This window comes from Talpa europaea (assembly GCF_964194135.1).
Source record: "Talpa europaea genome assembly, chromosome: 10".
NCBI lineage: Eukaryota > Metazoa > Chordata > Mammalia > Eulipotyphla > Talpidae > Talpa > Talpa europaea.
In genome coordinates, this window is record NC_140077.1 from 2,466,570 (window position 1) to 2,487,027 (window position 20,458).

Genomic DNA, 20,458 nt, shown 5'->3' on the forward strand with positions numbered 1-20,458 from the left:
TGGAGGCCTTCTAAGGGTAAAGCTCACGGTGATCAGAGCCTCTGGGTCACTGGGCTCCAGCTACACCCTAGCCTCAGCCCCTCTGGGTCTGGATTCAGGGAAATGGAAGCCTAATAATTCCCATGGCCCATTCCTCTCTCCCAGATAGCAACGTCAGGGCTGCTCCGAAAATGAAAGCAAAAAGTAAACAAACCCACAAACAAAACGGCAATGAATTGAAGGCACAGTCACCTCCCGAGTGTTCCCACTCACAGTATAGTATAAAATACTCTGCTTTCCCCGGTGGCAGATGCTGCCAACATCCACCTGGGTTATTTAATTATTTGCTTAGGGTTCCCGTCCTGGGCAGTCGAGAGGGATTATTCAAACAGGAACTCAGAGACATCGCAGACACGAAGATTACTCATGTTCTAATGTTGTTTCTAAATGAGAATTTCTGGAAGTTGTGGAGCATTTTACTGACCTCACAAAGATGACAGAAAATAGCTCCAAGATGGAAAATATGATTCTGTTCTGGACCCTTTTCATCCCACTTTTATTAATGCTGTTGCACCCGTGTGGTCATTTGCTGCAATTCTCAGCTGTTCTATATTTTCCAAAGACGTAACAAATGGAATTCTCTCAAAAGGTGCCAGGAAAGAATTTAAAGGGAAGGTTTTTCATTTGTTTACTTGCTTTATGAAGCAAAGTCCTGTGGGAGCGTAACTCATTTGGGGGCAGCGTGTCAGCGAGTCCTCCCAGGCTGGGGAGGACTCACCGCAGATCTCGGGGCTCGGGGGGCCTGCAGGGATGACGTGGGCCCCATATGCTGTGCCTCCAGCCCTCAGGGCCGGCTTAGCACAGCCTGGGATCTCTGCACACAGCACGGCTCCTCTGAAATAAATCAGGATTTCCCGAAGTTCTCCACACACATCACCCTGGGTGTGGGGTGGGAGAGGGTGGGTGCCTCGGGGAGAGCTGCCAACGGGGCCTCCTGAGCCAGAACAGCAAAGTCCCAGGACTGCGGCCTCGGAGGGCCTGGGCTGCGGGTGGAGAGAAACCGATGGACGCTGGACCTGGGACAGCGGAGGACCCGGCTGTCTTCACCACCCTCTGGCATCCGAGGCATGAAAGCGCGCAAAACCAAGGACACAGTGATGCACTACAGACCCCACGACGAGAGTGTGGCAGGTGGGGATCAGGACCCGGGGGAGGCCAGGCCATGTGGGTGCTGAGATGCCCCCACAGAAGAGGGGGGTTCTTGACCCCCCTCGCAAGAACGACTAACAGAGCAGCAAGGTTGTATCGTAGGTTCTAGTTTTTCTGCCTTGATTTTATAAGGCAATGGCTGGCTTGTCGGCACAGGGGGGGCAGGCGGGAGGCCAGAAGGCCCGTGGCCACAGTGACTGAAGGTGTCCTGGCTGGCACCGCGCCCAGGCCCGAGCGGGCTCTTGTGGGCCTGGCTAACGTCTGTGCTTTCGCTTACATTCACCAAGGGGCATCTCGTGCTAGTGGGACAGTGGGAAGACCCCCGTGGCCTCAGACGGGCTAGTGAGTCTGCACAGGTGTCTCCTGAGGGTGGACAGACTGGGGAGCACCCCAGGGGAGCGAGTGGGGGGCAGGTGCCCGCTGTGCACGCACTGACACCCCAGACTCAGTGTCCGCCTGCCGAGAGGGAAACCTCTCACCTGTGTCTCCACTCCCGAAGCCCTTGACCCCATTCAGACCCAAAGACTCTTCAAGGGATGATGGATGGTGTCACGTGAGGAATTTCGATCTTAGCGTCCTGGGTTAGTAACATTGATCCACATAAAAACACTTTTCTGCTTTACCTGGCTCTTTAATTTAATCATATTTTCCCCAGAAGGTCCTTCCTTGGATTTGATTCAGAAAAAAATCCAAAGAGCCAGATGTGTGTGCAGCTTGGGGACGGCCATCAGTTGTGATTCCTGGTTCTGGTGGGTCGGGGGGAGGGGGTGTGAGCGCCTCAGGGAGGCTTTCTTTGGGGAGCCTGAGGCCCCCATTTCAGGGGGTAAAGGCAAGGACTTTGGGTTTTAAAATAACATCACCCAGCCACAAACAGCCATTTGGAGAACACTGCAGCCGGGACTAAGCGTCTCCCAAGCGCATACCACGGGGGAGAGAAAGGCCCAGGGCCCGGCGTAAGTAAACGCAGAGGACAAGTGAGGAAAAGTCAGGAGTGAGCACAGCCCCCTCAGTGCGCGCAAACCGCCCCGGCTCCCCAGCGAGGAGAGCGCCAGGACTCCCCAGGTGGTGGGAGCATCGTCTCCCGTGGCCAACGGCTTCCCTGACACGTCTCTTTTGGGGTTTCCGGCTTGCCCCCCTTCTCCCCGAGCCACGTGCGCCACGTGCCTACCATCTGGAAGCTGCGGGTGGAGTGGAACTCGCACTGCATCATGTCGAAGAAGATGGGGATGGTGGCCTTCCGCAGCTCCGTCTCCGGAACCAGCGTCATCTCTAGAATCGGGCCCACCATCTCCGGGATGAACTTTATCTTGTGCTGGCCTTGAATAAAGAGAGGCATCACTTAGAAATATGCACACACACACACACACCCACACACACACACGCGCGCGCGTATATAAGACTCAAAAATGGGCTGCAAGGGACACAACCAAGTAGCACAGGTCCGCGGGAGTCGAGGAGCCCACGGCCTGGGTCCACTTGTGGGCCGCAGGCGGCAGGCGTGGCCCCCAGCCTCTAGAAGAAGAAGAACTGTATTCCAGTGCTGTGAGTGGCGCTGGAACACGCATCCATCTGCGGTAAGCACTGTCCACCGCCGACAGTGGAGGCCTGTCCATCTCGCAGACGACCACATAACAAGGATGGAGACCAGGGGTCACTAGGGGGTGGCGAGTCCTCAACAGCAGGGCTGGGAGACAGGAGCTGGGCCTCTCCCTGGGGAGCAAGGGCAAATGCAGCCAGGGAGTCCGAGCAGGCAGTCCCGGGGCCGCTGAAAGTCTTAGGGCGCAGGCGGACACCAGGCACCTCTGGTCATGCAGCCAGTTGGCGACCTCCTGCAGGGCTGGGGTGGCGGCCGAGCGGCCAGGACCACGCTGTGACAACCAAGGGACCTGCTTTCCTTGGCTGTTGTTGACGGGAAACTCTTCTCTCAGTGACTACGTTGCTCAGCTGGACTCACTTCCCTGCAGCTGCGGCTCCCAGGGCCGCAGACAGCGGCTTCCCAAAGGTTGCTCTGACAAACAGCACAGCCGCTGTGGGCGCCACGGACACTGTCCCGGCCCCGTGCGACACCCACGCCCGAGTCGGGTCCACCCTCTCAACTTCTCAACAGGTTTTACTTACATTTTTTACCTAGACTTTATTTTTCATAATGACCCTGAACTGACGGTACATGCACGGCCACGCTGGCGTCAGCATCCTCCACAGGCGGCCAACAGAGAGGAATTGGGGAGCGGGGCAGGAGCCCAGGCCAATTCCAAAGCATCAACCTGCCCTCATTTGAGTGATTCCGTCACTACCTGTCTGTCACAGGAACTTTCCAGAACACCAGGACTCCCCTCCGTGTAAGGAGTGGCACCAACTTTCCACCTCTATTGGCTGGGACGTGACCAGCCACATCACCTGGCACTGCTGGGGCACCTCAATCTATGAGGGCCCCCAAAATGTGGAGGCTGAACTTCTTGCAGGCACCAAACCTTTGTTTTTGCCATTTCTATTTTAACTGCATTTGTTGGGAAGCTCAGTCCCATGCATGGGAGGGCCCGTCCTGGACTGGACAGGCGTGCTCAGAGCCTCCGCCGCTGCGCCGGGCCGGCCCCCGCTCGGGTGCTGTCTACACCCCTGAGGGCTGGGTGACGGGGAGCTGACAGGGACCTGGAAGTGAGCCCAGGAAGGTCTGAGCGATGGCAGAAGGGAGGCAGCTGGGAAGTTGGTCCCAGCAGGAAAGTGGCCTTTTAAAGTTGGTGCCTCTTGTCTTTCACTTGAGACGTCTTATTTGTATTTCACCCCATTTAATTTATATCATTTCATTTCCAATATTTAACAGAAGAATGCACAACGAATGAAACGCTTGAGTGAATACTTGAGACATTTTGTTATTAACACCAGCAATTTACCCAGAGTTCAATGCTACTAATAATTTTACAAAATCAGGAACAAGAATGGATACTCTGGAGGATCTGGTTTGCTTTCTAACTCCACGAATACAGACTTCTGTAAAGAAAACCATGAAACAAATTTGGCGATGATAAATAATTACAATTAACAAAACACGTAAGCCTCGTTGTTCGTCTAAGTGAATATTCTTCTGAAATCGTATGGGGTGGACACGTACAACAGAACCTTCAGCAAAGCATCGGGCAGCACCGGAGTCTTAGGTTCTACTCTGAGTAAATGATGACATTTTGATTACGTCTCTCATCAAGCGTACTCATCACTTTCCCAAATGCTCCAGGTTTCTGAGAGGCATGCAACTGTGCAAAGCATTCTCTTAAACATGCTATCAGAGTCTGTCTCTCAGGCAGCACTTTTCTTGTATTAAGCCTAAAAAAAGTCAGAGTCGCTGCTTCGGAAAACTGAAGAGAGTGACAGGGAGCTGTTCATCAAGCGCAGTTTGAGTGTCACCGCGCGCCCTGCCTGTCACGCACAGCTCTAGGCTCCAGGCCGGGCGGGGGGCGGGGACAGAGCAGGCAGTAGCAAGTGGCTGTCATGCGGAATCGGGGAAGGAGTCCCAGAAATGAGGGTCTCCTAACTGCATTACCAGCCCTCCAGGAACTGCGGGGCTGGGCCCACACTAACCTCTTCCATGGAGGTCGCCCCAGGCCAGTGGTCCTCAGGGGGGCTGGGGACTTATCTATTTCCTTTTTTTGGCATTTGCATTATGGGTTTGCTCTGGAGAGGGTCTTGGCAAATATACTGATGAGCTCAGTTTGGAATTAATGAAGGGCAAGTTGACTCCTGCCCTGTCGTCTCTGAGAACGCAGGATGGACATGGCCCCTCTTTTGAGATGGAGGGAGGACATGCTCATGATAAAATCGCAACGGGGACACTCAGCTCTGCTTACCTTTCCAGTCTCCCAGTTCCACGTCCCAGCTTTTAAAACCCACCGGCAAAAAGTACTTTTTGTAGTTACAAAGCAGGAGCTGCACCCCCAGGGCTGAGTCCAGGCTTTCTCAGGGAAGCCAGGCCCCAGCACCAGCACCCCTGGGCGTGTGGATGAGTCTTTACAACCACAGAGGCTTGAAATCTTGACATTAGACCTAGTCTCATGCCAGGAAAATCTTGTATACCCTGGGCCAGGCAGAGCAAAACATTCTGCTCCAGCCCCAGTGAAACTCACGAGACCTCACTGCACATGCGTTTTAAGGAAAAAAGATACCACTTGTGCAGCCCCCTCCCAAAAGCCAGGAAGGGAATCCCCATAGGAAAAGTATCTGGACCCAACCCAGCCGATAAAGCCCCTGCTTGAGGCGCCTTTATCCCAGTCAGGCTGGATACGGTGTCAGCTCCGTCATAAAGTATAAATCAAGGTGGCAGATGAAAGTAGCCAGGTGCGCCAGCCCCCGGCTCTCGGGAGCGGGCTTTGGTAAGCACAGAAGAGCTGGGTAAATAAGCCCATTTGCCCCTTTCTTTTGAAGGGAAGCCTGCTTTCGATTTCCCCTTTCACACTCAAAATATGACAGGTTTGGAGGGAGAAGCCTGCCGCTCTGTCCCCAGGGGCCGCGCCAAGTGTGCAGGCACATCAGATCCAGCAAAACAGACCCTTTTCTGGCACTGAAGCGCAGCAGGGAGGTGCGATCTCCACGCCCCTTCCAGGCACCCACGTCCTAACTGAGACGCTCAAGGAAGAAGGGGTGTCGGGGGGCCTGGGGAGCAGGCCCTGCTGAAGTGATAGGTGCCCCACTGTAAGATGAAAAATATATCTGACTTCTATTTTTGTTTTCTTGGCAGACCTGGCTAGATCAGCCTGCCAATATCTCCCCAAATCTGAGCCCATTAAAAAAAGAGAGCCGGTAAAAAATAGATTGTGTGCATTTTGGGAAATCGAGACAAGCTGTCGTGCGTGTGGAGCGTGTGGCCTCTGCTGTGACATAGGCAGCCGGTCCCCCAGCACCCGAGAGTCTTGGTGGGAGGGCCAGGCTGCTGGGGTGACCCCAAGGGGACAACCCCTACCAGTATTACCTTTAATTTTCAAAAATCTCATTTGTTTTTTAATTTATTTCAAAAACGCAATTATTTTATGGACAAGGAGCCCAGTCACATTGGCCAATGATTATTTGTCGCTGCTACCAAATGCCCTCCTGGTGACCATGGTGGGTCGTGGCTCACAGCTGACCTGTTGGCAGCAGTCTCTCGCCAGAGCCCGGGCCCCCGGCTGAAATGCTGCCAAAACGCAGGTCTCCTGTGTTCATCACCCCATGCAAAGCAGCAGCTGACAGGATGAAACGGGACATTTGCTCTCTTAAGTGCATCCTTTAGGTTGCAAGTCAAAAGTCCCCCAGGCTTGATGCGGTCTGCTTGGAGCATAGAGACAGACACCACGAGGAGGGACAAGGGCGACCTTACAGCAGAGGGAGGGCCTAGGAGGGGGTGAGCCTCCAGGAGGGTGTGGAGGGGGCCTCGCAGAGACGCCCCTCTTCCCTGCTCCTGTAACGGTGTGATCTCCATAAAACAGGGAAGCTCCATGTTCCTGGCCGCACCCAAGGAAAGGAAGGCAGAGCAGAGCGGCCAGGAGACACGTGGGAGACTGGGAAGCAGAAGCGGAGGAGACAGGTGGAGCGAGACACGTGAAGAAAAAGCTGTGCCTCCTGCTCGGCCTTGGGCTTGCCCCCGAGACTTGGGGGACATGGAAGAGACACATGGGAAAGATGTGGGTGAGAGACCCATGGGGAAGCTGACAATGGTCGCCTTTACCTTGACTTTGCTTTGGCTGTTCTCCTGGTGTCCCGGACTTGCAGGTCCCTTCCGCCCCTGTCCTGTGGCTGCCTGCCTACAACTTTTCTGAATTTGCTTCTTAGTTATACAAGTTTTCTGCTGGGGTCTTCAGGATTTTCTACTTATAACATCATGCAGTCCCTAAACAGGCCATTTTACTACTTTTTTGATCTGAATCCATTTATCAGCTAATTGCTCTGGTACAGACTTCCGGTGCTATGTTGAACAGGAGTGGTGAGAGCAAGCATTCTCGTCCTGTTCCTGATCTCACAGCAAAAGTTTTCAGTTTTTTTTTTTAAATATTTATTTATGTATTTATACAAGCACTGGGTACAGTCAGAAGCGCGGCAGGGTGAGAGGATTCAGCAGAGCCAGAGCGGGGAGCAGAGCAGGCAGAAGGACCGAAGGACACTGCTGAGGGGAGCAGCGGGCGGCAGGAGAGGTCTGCGCGCCGTGTGGGACCCTCCTCCGGTGGCCGGGGAGCAGCCGGGGACCGAACCCGCGCTGCAGAGGCCGCGGGCAGCTTCGCAACCCAGCGCTCAACCGCTGCGCCACCGGGGAGGCCCAAAAGTTTTCAGTTTTTTACCACTGAATATGATACTGGTGGTGGGCCCATCACATATGTCCTTCATTTTACTAAGGTACATATAGTCTTTGTGTATCTGGTTTTTTGAGCATTTTTATCATGAAAGAGTGCTGTTTTGTCATATACCTCTTCTGTATCTATTGAGATAATCTTATGAGCTTTATCTCTCATTTTGTTAATGTACATGAATTGATTTTCATATGTTCAACCATCCTTGCTGCCCAGGGGTAAATCCCACTTGACCTTAATGTATGTTCCTTTTAATGGGCTGTTGAATTCAGTTTGCATGTTTTTTCTTGAGGATTTTAAAGTTTATGTTTTATAAGGGGCTGTATCCTATGGTTTTTGGGTTTTTTTGGTAGTATTTTTGTCTGTCGTTGAAATCAGGGTAATGCTTACTTCATAAAATAAGTGTTCCTGCCTCTTTAATATTTCAGAAGAGTTTGGGTAGAACTCACTAGTAAAGCCATTTGGTCCTTAGCTTTTATTTGTTGAAAAATTTTTTGATTGCTCATCCAAGCATCGTTCAGATTTTATATTTCTTCATTATTCAGTCTTGGTAAGTTTCTGGGAATCCATACATTTCGATTCCCTGAGTTATCCAATTTATTGCAATGTTTTTATCCATAGTTGTCTCTTTTTATCCCTTTTATTTCTGTGGCTTCAGTGATAATATTTCTTCTTTCATTTCAGACTCATTTTTTGTCTTCTCTCACTTTTTCTTAATATAGTTAGAGTTTTCAATTAAGTCTATCTTTTAAAAAAATCAACTCTCAGTTTTACTGAATTTTCTATTAGCTATTTCATTTAAATAATGAATGTTCTTGTCTTTATTATTTCCTCCCTTATGACACATTTAGGCTAGGTTTGTTCTAATTTTATTGTTCATTGAGGTGCAAAGTTATTTATTCACAATCTTTCTTTACCAGTAAAGGCACCCTAAAACACCTAAAAGACATCTGCAGAAGAACATTTTACTTAATAATCTATGTAAAAGCAGAAGAGAAATTTTTCTCAAGTGCTCATAGAACATTCTTCAGGATAGATCATGTGTTAGGTCACGAAACAAGTCTTATCAAATTTAAGAAGACCAAAATCTTATCAAGCAGCTATTCCTATCACAATAGAATGAAACTAGACAATGGCAACAGAAATTTAAAAAAAAAATCCACAAATATGTGGAAATTTAAAAACAACTCCTGAACAATCAATGAGTTGAAAAAGAATCAAATGGGAAATCAGAAAATATTTTCAGACAAATGATATTGGAGACACAACATACCAAAACCTGAGAGATACAGCAAAAGCAGTATGAAGAGGGAAGTTCATAGTGATAAATGCCTACATTGATTTCTTTTTTTTAAATGATTCAGTAGAAGACAGTCTTTTCTTTCTTTCTTTTTTTAAAAAAAGATTTATTTATTTATTTGTACAAGCACTGGGTACAGTCAGAAGCATGGGAGGGTGAGAGAATTCACCAGAGCCAGAGCAGGGAGCAGAGCAGGCAGAAGGACCGAAGTACACTGCTGAGGGGAGCAGCGGGCGGCAGGAGAGGTCTGCGCGCCATGCGGGACCCTCCTCCGGTGGCCGGGGAGCAGCTGGGGATCGAACCGGTGCTGCAGAGGCTGCGGGCAGCTTTGCAATCCAGCGCTCAACCGCTGCGCCACCGGGGAGGCCCTACATTGATTTCTTATGTTAAACACACATTATTCTTAACGTATACACTTAACCACACCTAAACAACACACATGATTTGCTTGTACAAGCATGTGAAGCTACCACAAGCTGGTGGCAGTGTACTAAATAGAGGATCCAGTTTTGAGTAGACAAATAAGCCTCAGAAGGTAGACTGTGTGAAACTGAATGCATGAAGTGATGACATATGCACTAGTAGGATGAGCTACATGATTTGAGCATGTGAAATGGAGGGAAGGTTAGCGACACCTGGGAGGGACAGAGTGGTATGGCAGAGCTGTGTTCACCTGGCATAGAAGGCACTCCGTTGATGTTTCTCTTTGTCTAACTAATCAGATTTTCTTCCCTTGAATTCGGGCTCCTAGCTTTTATTGATGGAAAAAAATTACCACAAAGGTAGTAACTGCTTTCTTGGGAAGAGAAACAACTCAGATTTTTACGATGCCCCACCACTGGCAAACAGAGCCACTGTCCTCACCACCCATTCAAGACATGTACTATAGTGCCCTGAAACCCTGATTACTCACCGAGGTTGTACCACATGTCTCTGATTTCAAAGCCAATCTGTCTTCTCATATCTCCATACCTGAAAACCAGGGAAGGGAAAACCACTATCACTGGACAGAAAATCTGAAAATCAGACTTAGGTTATTTTTAAGTGTAATTAAAGTCTCCTATCACAGAGACAAATAAGAGACTCAAAACTTCAACTAATCTTTTGCTACCACAGGGAACTGAAACGGACTCCAGCTGGGGGAATCTCAGCTTCCCATCACCACCAATTATGTAGCATCCTTCCCGGGGGGGACAAGAGGAGCCCATGGTGAGTAATGAATGGATTTCCTTTCTTCCATCTCTAGTGGCAAGAGAGAGAACCTGGCCGCTTGACCTAAGGGGGAGTTTGTTTCCCATGCATGCTGTTAGCGGTCAGGATTGTGGACACCTAGTGGCACCCCACAATCCTGCTCACCACCAGCAGCTTCACAAGTTAAAATTAAGCCCTGGAGTTACAATCAGAACAGGCAGGCCTCTTCCAAACACCTCCCACTTGATTTTTGCATTTTCAATGGAAGGAAGAGCTTACATCAAAAGATATCAATGGATATGCCCCGGGTTTTGTTTATCAGGGAAAATAGATGCTAATTTTCCTCCCAGTGGGTCAGCAGAGGAGGTGCGTGTTTCATGAGTAAACAGAATCTGATGCTTCAGAAGATAAACATTTATTAGTTTGTGAGCAATTTAACTTTTACCTTTATTGCCTAAGGAAAAGCTGATTATATTAAAAATAATAATTTGCAGAATTACCCTACAGCATTACAGTCAGCAGCTGCATCACGAGCTGTGCATGGATCCCCCTGACAGCTGATACGGGCATGGAGGCGCTGCTTACGCTTCTGGTTGGGGCTTGAAAGGGAAAGATCCTGGCTAGTAAATCGACAAGCCCCAGCCACTGCCTTCTGGTTACACATGTCTCCTGAGCCCCAGACACCGTCAGCCACTGATGCAGACAGAACTCGAGACGGGGTGATCATCTCAATCAGGGGAGTGGACCCCTCATGGAGAACCCCGACCTCGGGTCCGTGGCTCCAGTTGTGCCAGCTCCAAGGCCCAGCGTGCAGATGGAGAACCTGGACTAGAGCGAAGGCCCCTTCCTGCACATCTTCTTCCAGCGCCCAGCGACCAGGTGAGCACTAGCATGGGTAAGTGAGAGCAGGGCCCTTTGCCGGGGACTGCACCCCTCAGCCATGTCACAGCAAGGAGATGCCCGCCCATGGACAGTCGAAACTCAGCAGCAGCAGAGCTAATAACCCTGAGTTTGTGGGTGTGAGACGAGCACTTGTGAATACTGAATGGCATATGAAGAGGGAAGTTGTCCAAGGGGATCTGGGTGCCACTAAGTGAGGCTTGTCCCCGCAGTTTCTCCCAGTGACGAAAGGCACCAGCAGCACCGCGGCGGGACCCAGAGCGGATGACCTGAGGACAGGCAGCCCCGGCAGCAGCGAACCTCGCTGGAACCCAGGGCAGATTAACTCCCATGTCCCAAGGTCAGGGAGGTTCGCCTTGCAGGTGGATAAGTTACCCCTAAGGGGAGCAGGCATGCTCCTCAGTTACCCCTAAGGGGAACACAGCATGAAGGGAAGAATCCCAAGACACACCACGCCCCAGCACGTGCTCAGATCCCGACACAGGAGGCAGCCAGAGGCAGTCAGGAGCCCGGCCTTCTCCCCAGGGGTCATGAGCTCCCCTGCACCCCTGTCAGGGCAGGAGCGGGCAGAGCGCCATGGCCTAAGGAGACTCCCTGCAGCTCAGACCTCGAGGAAGGGCCGGGGTCGGCAGAGCCGGCACCCTTAGCTGGGAGCACAAGGGAGCCTGCAGAGGGCTGGCCTCAGCAGGGCTTAGGAAAGCGGCATCCAGAGCCCCAGGGGACAGAGACCCCAAGGCAGAAAGGGGAGGGTCAGGACCCTCAGCAGCCCCAAGGTCAGAAAGCTGCTCAAGCAAGAGGGTTTCCCTATTCCGAGCAGCTCTCCCATGAGACGTGAAGGGGCCAGGCGGGGAGCTCGGGCTGTGCAGGCATTCGAGAGGCTGGCGAGGAGGCCCAGGGCCCTTCAGAGCTGTGGGTGACCGCGGAGGGGACAGAGGAGGGAAGCAGGTACCAGGGCTCGAACCACCATGAGCCGATCAGCCATCCAGGAGCGAGGCAGAGAGGGAGGCTGGCGGATAGTGAGCCACACAGCACTGACAGCAGAACACGCAGCCGGAACAATTACCTCCCGAGACGCGCATCCTGCGTGGGGCTAATTGTCGGGAATTACACTGACTTCAAATCTACCACAACCCATCCTGCAATTTTTGATCTTGATTCACAGGTTGGGAAAGGCAATACCGGATTCCTGATTGGAAGCCGCCCTCTCATCATGCTGTAATTAGATCTCAATTTGTACTGAGCGGGCTCCGGGAGAACACACAGTGACGCGGACCGGTTGGGGGAGGCACCTGTGGGGCTGGGGCAGGACGCACACTTACTTGTTGAGGATTTTGGCTCTCTTAGCGCTTGAAAAATTCTCCAGTTGCAAGGACTCCTGCGTGAGGAAAGCCACAGCCAGGTGGAAGTAGTTGTTCCACAACTGAAAACCAAAAGGCGGAAAAAGTGAGGCTGCTGAATGGTCCACTGTGTCTCAGGACACGCTGAGGTTTCCCTCATCTGCCCGGAACACGCACCTGAGACACTTAAGACGCACACTCACCATGTACAAATGGCTAACCAGCCACTGGGGTGCAGGGTGGGGTTCCCAGCTAAGTGGGGGCGCCAAAGCAAGTCCAGGTGCCCAGATCCCAGCTCTGCTATTTACCTAGGCTGGAGGCTAATGGGCCAAAGCAGCAGTGACCCTATGCCTGGAAGGAGCCCACACTCACAGAGCCACACAAGCACACAGCAGTCTACCCAGCAGCAGAGGCAAGAAGACCCAATGAAAGGCACATGCAGTGCGCCCTGGTGGCTCAAGTAGTTGAGCACAGCGCTGTGGAGCTGTCTTCAGTCTCTGCAGTGCCAGTTTCATCTATGCAGGCTGCAGAGCAACCCACATGGCGCAGCAGACCTCTCCTGTCTTGCCCGCTGCTCCCCTCAGCAGTGTATTTCAGTCAGTCTGCCTGTTCTGCTCCCCACTCTGTCTCTGGTGAATCCTCTCACCCTCCTGCACATGTGGCCTGTACCCCAGTTCTTGTATAAATAATCTTTAAAAAAAAAAAGGCACATGCAAAAAAATCTACATATCAATGTATATAATGGGAAAAAATACACACTGCCAGGGAGTTGCCCCAAATACTGTAACATTCCCCCTACATTTTATTCATCCATTCAATAGAGTCCCAATTAAGGGCCTCCCCGATGGCGCAGTGGGTTGAGCACAGTGCTGTGTAGCTATCCACAGCCTCTGCAGCGCGGGTTCAATTCTCGCTGTCCTGTGAACATATCCACAAGGCGCGGCAGACCTCTCCTGTCTCACCCGCTGCTCTCCTCAGCAGTGTTTTCGGTCCGTCTGCTTATTCTGCTCCTGCTCTGTCTCTGGTGAATCTTCTCACCCTCCCGCACCTCTGGCCTGTACCCCAGTTCTTGTATAAATAAATAAAAATAAATCTTTTAAAAAAAGAATCCTAATTAAAATACAAGCTGCATTAAAATAAAACTTTTCATCATTAAATATCGACATGTGCATATACTACATCAAGTTCATCACTGAAAGACGTTAAAGAGGAGCCACACAAGAGTAATCAAGCTAATGCTGCCACAGCTCAGGAAGGGGAGTCCCGGATTTACAGCTGGGTATAAAACCCTGCTGACAACAGCAGCACAGAGTTGCTATACACTTGCATTTGCAACTCTGTTTTTAAGGTGGCATTTCATACCATGTCCCCATTCATGAAATGATGGGAGGAAAAGTAAAGTTAGTTTCTTATACCCTCACTTTCACTAGAGAAATGGTAATTACAAAAGTTAAAAAAATGAAACTAAAGGTATTAGCAGATACTAGTTACAAAAAAAAAAAAAAAAGACCCAAGAGCGTCTTACCAAACAAAACATAAAACCAAAGAGCCATAAATGAAATGACATATTTAACTACAGAAAAATTGAGTGTTTCTACATAAATCTAAACCCATGACTTAGCTATCTGACTCTCAACTTACAAAAACATCAAATAGTCCAAGGGAAAATGAGCGCTGGCAATAATTCAATAGTTCATAATACAAACCCACTGCCAGTAAGTATCTCATACTTACTGGGAACTTCCATTGGAGAAATTCCCATAAAAATAAGACTCAACAATACTAAAGAAATTGGGAGAGGAGAACACAGTAGGAAACAGCTGCTGTCAAAGAAAGCTGTGGGGACTGCAAATAACCAAAGCATTTTAGGGGGTACTTTCTCAGTGTCCATTAAACTTAATAGTTCTTAGCACCCAGCCTGGTAATGATGCTTCAGGAGATGACTCCACGGCCACGCAGCTCTGAGGTGCCTGGTGCCTCAGTGCTTGAGGTATTTGTGCTGAGACCAGGAGAAGCCTGGAGAGCCTGCTGTTCACAGGGCGGAGGGGCTGGCTCCACTGCACTGTGCAATAGGAACCACCAGGTGTCTAAGTCAAGTCATGTTAAAAGTAAAAGAAAGCACGCATAGGTCCAGATAAATGCTCAGTGTTGGAAGACACACATTTTAGTTCCAAATTACTCTGCAAGGAACACGGAGGCTCAGGGTCTCTGAGAGCGTACGTGTGCTGAGACAGCGCCTGCTTTACAGGGAGAATATATTTGTTTTGGCACGTAGGCAATAGGCACCAGGCAGAGATAATAAAAGATTAAAAACTGTGAAAAATAAGTCACATTCCTAGCCCACATAGTGCTTGATTAATTACATGCTTGCATTCTATAATGCTGCTAAAATAAAAATGTAAAATTAAGAAGTTAGAAAAGAAATAAGGACAGAGGCACCTAAGAACTTAATCTAGTAACTGGGATCTTGATCCTAGATTACTAGAACTTAATCCTAATTTAGGATTCCACTAGTGCTGAATTTTTCAACGGCAAGGAAATGGGGGATGTAGGTGGGGTGTCTAATTTTTGTTACCTGGTAACACATTGAGGGCTGGACCACCCACCCACGGGGTGTACACAAATCCTCCAGGTGCCTTCTCAGAGACCAAACCAGCCTAAGAAACCGGCTCCTTGCATCTTTGCTATTTACATTTGCAGACTTTATTAAAGTAAACGATGCAATAATAGTGAAAAAAATCATTATTAGCAGGACCGCATTCGGAACTGAGAATCACTGAAACTAGACCAGGCAAATCGACCCTCACCACACACAGGCAGTGCAAGCCCCGAGGGTTAGGGCTGACAGGGACCGGCTGGGTGACCACAAGACTAGGGGTCATTCGCTAGGTAAAGGCCGCTCTGGTAGCACCAAGCCGGAGCCGGAGGAAACCTGCCAGGGGTCACCCTGCTGTGCAGGCTAAGCTCTGTGCCCCATCTGCTGGCCCTGCCTCCTGGCAGTCACACTAACTGAGCCTCCCTGCTCGGAGCCCCACTTGTCTCTCCGATTCAATACTTCCTCTCTGAAGCAGCTCCATCTCCTTTCTTGCTAAATTGAGCAAATACCCAGAAGGCATAATTTTCCGTCCGGTGTTCCAATAGTACATATTGTAAATTCCATTTCCACACCTTCCATGGGAGACTAATTAAGTTGGAGGATTAGAAGTAGAAGATATTGGCTCAGACCAGCAATTTGTTTTAACATGATTTCCCAACAAAGAAAACATCTCTCCCTTCTCTTACCTGTAGCTCAAAGTTGGCTTGATCCAGAAATTTTTTGTTGAGCATATCTGCATACTGATTAATCGCTCGCAGGAAGACTCTGAAAGATCAAAAGAAAATTACATAATTACACACTTAGGCTCTGGAACTTTTGTAGGGCTGGCATTTCAATGAGATACAATCTGAGACTGTCTGGGAAGTGAACTCTTATTAAAGTCCTGTGAAAAGGTGTGAGGTTTTACCAACGAAAAGCCCAGAGGATTATATGCAGATGTTGGCCAAATTAATCAAGGAAATTAACACATGCAGAATAAAAGAAATAGACCAAAATAACAGCATCTGAAAGTAACACTAAAGTATCCCTAAAATATCTAATTTAAAAAAAAAAAACAGAAAAGGTGCAAATTAAATCCCTTTCACAAGTCACGATGTCTTCCCGTTTTATTATTAATTTGGTCTTTGCTCAGGAGAACTTTTGAAAGCTAAGCGTTTGAAAATGCAGTAGCTACTGGACTTGGATGAGTCTAGGACTTGAACGAGTCTAGGGCGCTGCCACTGTGCTGGAAGGAGGGCTGGCTTCTGTGTCCTTTGTTCTGAGCTCCAAATGCTCACCTGGGTCACCATTTACTTGTGTAAAGAAAATAACACGGCTTTAACAGACATGATAGTGACTTGACAACACTTTTAGCAGGACTTTTTAACCCATAGATTCATAGACAATGTCCAATTCTGAGCACCCAAAACCAAATATCCTATGTTTTGATTACTTTCTACAGTAAAATGTATAATTTGGCTCATCTTATACATGACTCCAGAGAACCAAGCCTCTCACAAGCTTGTTCACTTGGTAGATTTGTTATATTACCCTTGAAAGTATTTACAATACTAAAACTAAGTCCAGATACTGCTTTTCCAATGCCCCTTTGCCCGGTACCCAACGGCAGGGTGCGGGAGGAATTCGGATCAGGCCACGGATAATAAACTTAATTATCCTTCTCTGTTTAGACAGCAGGAAGCAGTCAAAGAGCCTAAGAGAAATGCAGGTTACTAACTAGGAACTGGCAATCTCCGCCAACATTATCGCGTTGGCTCTGCATGCCTGGACGCGCTCCCACCCTGGGCCTTCTCCAAGAGCCACTAACACCCAGTGAGCTTGGGAGGAGGGAGACAGGAGCACTCCCCCTGGGGTCTGAGGAGGCCTCTGTCACCTCCTCCGGCTGCCACCTGCCGCCCACACCCACCGTTGGTGGCATCGGCCTCACACTCACCCTGCAGACGGCGCTAAGAAAGGGGGTGAGCAGACAAGGTTTCAGTAGGAAACCGGTCAGTTGGACCTAGGACCAAAGCAGGCATGACTGACGGCCTGCGCTGCCTTGCTCCTGTGGCTAAGGAAAATTATAGCCAAATATATTTGCGTTCTCCCCGGGGGCTGCTAAATAGAACCAGCAAAGAGGCATTAATGTTTTCAGTGACTTTTTAATGAGGGGTGTGGGCATCCTGGCCTGGTCCACTAACCAGGAGCCCAGAGGCAGCAGCACCCATCAGCCATAAAGTCGCTCATTTTGGTGACAATAGGATGCCCAGGGAAATTTGTAAAATAGCTCTTATTACTCAATTTTGAAATTTATTGAAAAAACTTGAAGACAGGGGCTCTAGGGCTTCCTGGCAAAAACCAGGGCAAAATTACTCGCTCTGGAAAGTGCCAGGCCTACATAGCACACCTGGGAGGCTCGCCGGCCCTCCGGGTAGGCGGATGTCACGTGGCCCCATCCCGTTCAGCCTGCAGATGTACAGGAGGGTGGTCAAGGTGGAGAGGGCCTCTCTTGCCCGTCTGACCCTGGGCACTGTGCTCAGAAGGCAGGGGAGAGAGGGTCTGAACTAGCCACCCAAAGCAGAGCAGGCCCCGGTGGCGATGAGCCGGGAAGGCTTCCTGTGACTGTGATGGCGGGTCCCGACCGACACAAGAGCTCTGGGCTGTGGCCACCAACTAACTTTTCTTGTTCCTAAATACCACCTCCCGCTTTGGAACTCAGCTGCTCACTAGAGCACCCCAGGGTGACGAGCATTAAGGAAGACCCTCCATCCAGCCCTCTAAGACCCGAACATCAAGTGCACTCGACTAGGCATCCTTATTACAGGATAATTATTTGGCCTCAAGATAGCACCCAAACAGTTGCAATATGCTGCTTCTAATTACGCCCCGTAACAATTTCAGCTGGTTAAATAAAGAGATTTCTCAAAATGACTTTTTATAAAAATATGCCACGCTGAAATAATATAAAGGCTGAACACAAAATTTTTAATGAACTGTCAACTGAGAAAGCGCAGTGGGACACGGTTCTATCATTTAGATTCACTACAGGTTTTTTAAAGAGCCAGGGCCCGAAACACGTGGCACGGATGCAACGGCCAGGGGGAAAATGTAAGGGAAGTGCAAATGCGAACCCAAGCGGTGCAGGCAGCAGAGGTGCGGTGCCGCTCAGGTGCAAGGCATCGAGGACGCGGCCCGCCCCGGAATCACCCAGGACGCACATCAGTCACGTCCATCATTCACGCTTGTCAGGATTAAAACCACAGCAGTGCTCCGCGGGCACCTCAAGATGAATCCATTATCTAACCGGGCAAAACGAATCCCGAGCAGAGGCCAACTTTCAGGACAGGACGTCCGTCACTGCGGTGATTCAGGAGTTGGGGCTAATAAATCTCAAAGTAGGGAGCTAAGCGGGGAAACCACATGAGAAGCATGCGTGCGGCAATCTGTGCGCAGTCGCAGAGGACTATGGGAGGGATGGCAGACTACACCCAGCACCTGGCTGCAGCGCCCGCCTGCACTGCTGCCCCGCGGTGGAAGGCCCAGCGCAGCTGCACAGGGAGTCCATTTGTAGGGGAGCGGCCACAGGGCGGACGGGGCCACGTGGGCTCTTGTCTGAGGTCCTGATGACTCTGCGCTGGGCACTGCTGGAGTTGGGCTCAGACAGAGAAACTCTCCAGACTATTCCCAAGTGGTCTTGAGGGCTGGTTCACCAGGTGCCCCCAAAATACCAAGTCGCCATCTGGTGCATCACCCATGCTCTGGGTGTCAGTGGCAGGATGGTGAAGGAGGGAGGGAGGGAGGGAGGGAGGTGTGGATAATGGATGAACGGATGGACAAAAGGTGGATGGTTGGATGCATGGATGGTTGGATGGATGGATGGATGGATGGATGGATGGATGGATGGATGGATGGACGGATGGTTGGATGGTTGGATGGATGGATGGATGATTGATGGATGGATGGCTGGATGGATGGATGGATGGACGGATGGTTGGATGGATGGATGGATGGACGGATGGTTGGATGGACGGATGGTTGGATGGACGGATGGTTGGATGGACGGATGGACGGATGGATGGATGGATGTATGGATGGATGGATGGACGGACGGATGGTTGGATGGATGGATGGATGGACGGATGGTTGGATGGATGGATGGTTGGATGGATGGATGGATGGATGGATGGATGGATGGATGGATGGATGGATGGATGATGGATGCAGGATGAAGGAGCTAGCCCAGAAGATCAGGTCCTGACCAAACTGGAGGGCTCGGGAGGCGAGAGTATTTAGAACCTGGCATCTCCCTGGAACCCCTGTATTCCTAGCAGAGCCTTCAATGTGGGCTACAGTTCTCCTGAAGTTTTTGTCACACAAATTCTCCTTAGGTATGAGACATTTATGGCTGGGCTCTGCGCCCTCACGCCCCTCTGCGTCTGGAGCTCTTCCCTCCTCCTCCTCTCTACCTCCAGGGTTAATTGCTTGATTGCAAGAATCTTGTCTTTGGCACATCAGTATCCCCCCCAAATATCTAAAATAACCCCTCGCCACTGTGCATGTTCTTAAATGTTCAGGTCTAAGAAACCATCAGCTATAACTGCACTAACGGGCCGCTGAAAGGCAGCGGTTTCTGGGACAGGCCACCAGCCAGACACGTCAGGACAGAGGAAGGAGGAGGCAGGAGGGGGTGACTTCTGCTTTAAGTGAGGGTCTGTGGCTGGGGGGAGAGGAGGTCAACCATCCTGAGAATCAAGAAAGTTCTGCCTAGTCCCAGTCTAGAGAAGTAGGCAGTTAAAAAAAAAAAAAAAAACCAAAAAAAACAAAGCTAAAGGCCGGAGAACCAAATGCATCCATGGCTGGTATCCCAAATGCTGAAGGTGATTAAAAAAAGGGCACCTCCTCTTTTATAGAATCCTTTTCAATCATCTTTAATCTACGGAGGGGTTTGTTTAAAATCTAAAAATGTAGAAGATAAAAACAAACAGAAAAATCAATAATGTAGGGAGAACCACAGGCAAATTATGTCATCCTAAAAAGATTTAAAAAGACTCAAGTTCTAGAAGCCCTGGCTCTAAAACATTCAAACTATTCAAAGCGAATGACTACATATTTTATTTTTAAAGACCCCGGGAAAGAACTCGCTCTCTTCTGGTCTCCAGGAAGTCAGTCATCATCTTCTCTATCGCATCACAATGTCATCATCTTAAATAAGTTGGGACTCTTGGGAGCTAGAGTTCATTCATTCCTGTCTCCAACCGCAGCGTCTCTCTCTCTCTCTCCCCGGCATCCAATCACAGGTTGACTGCAATTCTAACTTACTCCCATGTAAACTACGGCCACGTGACCTTCAGAAAATCAAGTTTTTCAGGCCTTGTATTGTCACTCAACAAATGCAGGTATAAACTATGTCATCCTGGACTTGGAAGGAACGTTGGCTTGTTTGTTGTCAACTAATTTCGAGATTGTCAGTAAGAAAGTGACGCCATCACCCAGCACAGAGGCCTTTGCACACTATCATCTCTGCCGCCGCCGTACGGAATAGTAAGCAGCCTTTGGTAAAATGGGAAGCTGTGTCCCGGGCATTCTACACATCCCAGCCTCTAGGAGACAGGCTGGGTGTGTCTGGGGGTGCTGACTGCAGGAGGCAGCTGCTGAGGTGTCC

The 20,458-nt window shown here is 49.8% G+C and overlaps 1 protein-coding gene across 11 annotated transcripts in view; it reads right to left on the reverse strand.

Annotated features, from left to right (window-relative positions):
- Positions 1-20,458, reverse strand: part of DOCK1 (dedicator of cytokinesis 1) — a gene marked incomplete at both ends in the record, with an annotated part of 334,004 nt that overhangs the window by 45,935 nt on the left and 267,611 nt on the right. For all 11 annotated transcript variants that reach the window (XM_084245683.1, XM_084245678.1, XM_084245686.1 and 8 more), the window contains 4 exons: positions 2,357-2,505; positions 9,707-9,765; positions 12,204-12,304; positions 15,504-15,582. In XM_084245683.1, coding sequence (XP_084101809.1) covers positions 2,357-2,505; positions 9,707-9,765; positions 12,204-12,304; positions 15,504-15,582 — 388 coding nt within the window. The remainder of the gene's footprint in view (positions 1-2,356; positions 2,506-9,706; positions 9,766-12,203; positions 12,305-15,503; positions 15,583-20,458) is intronic.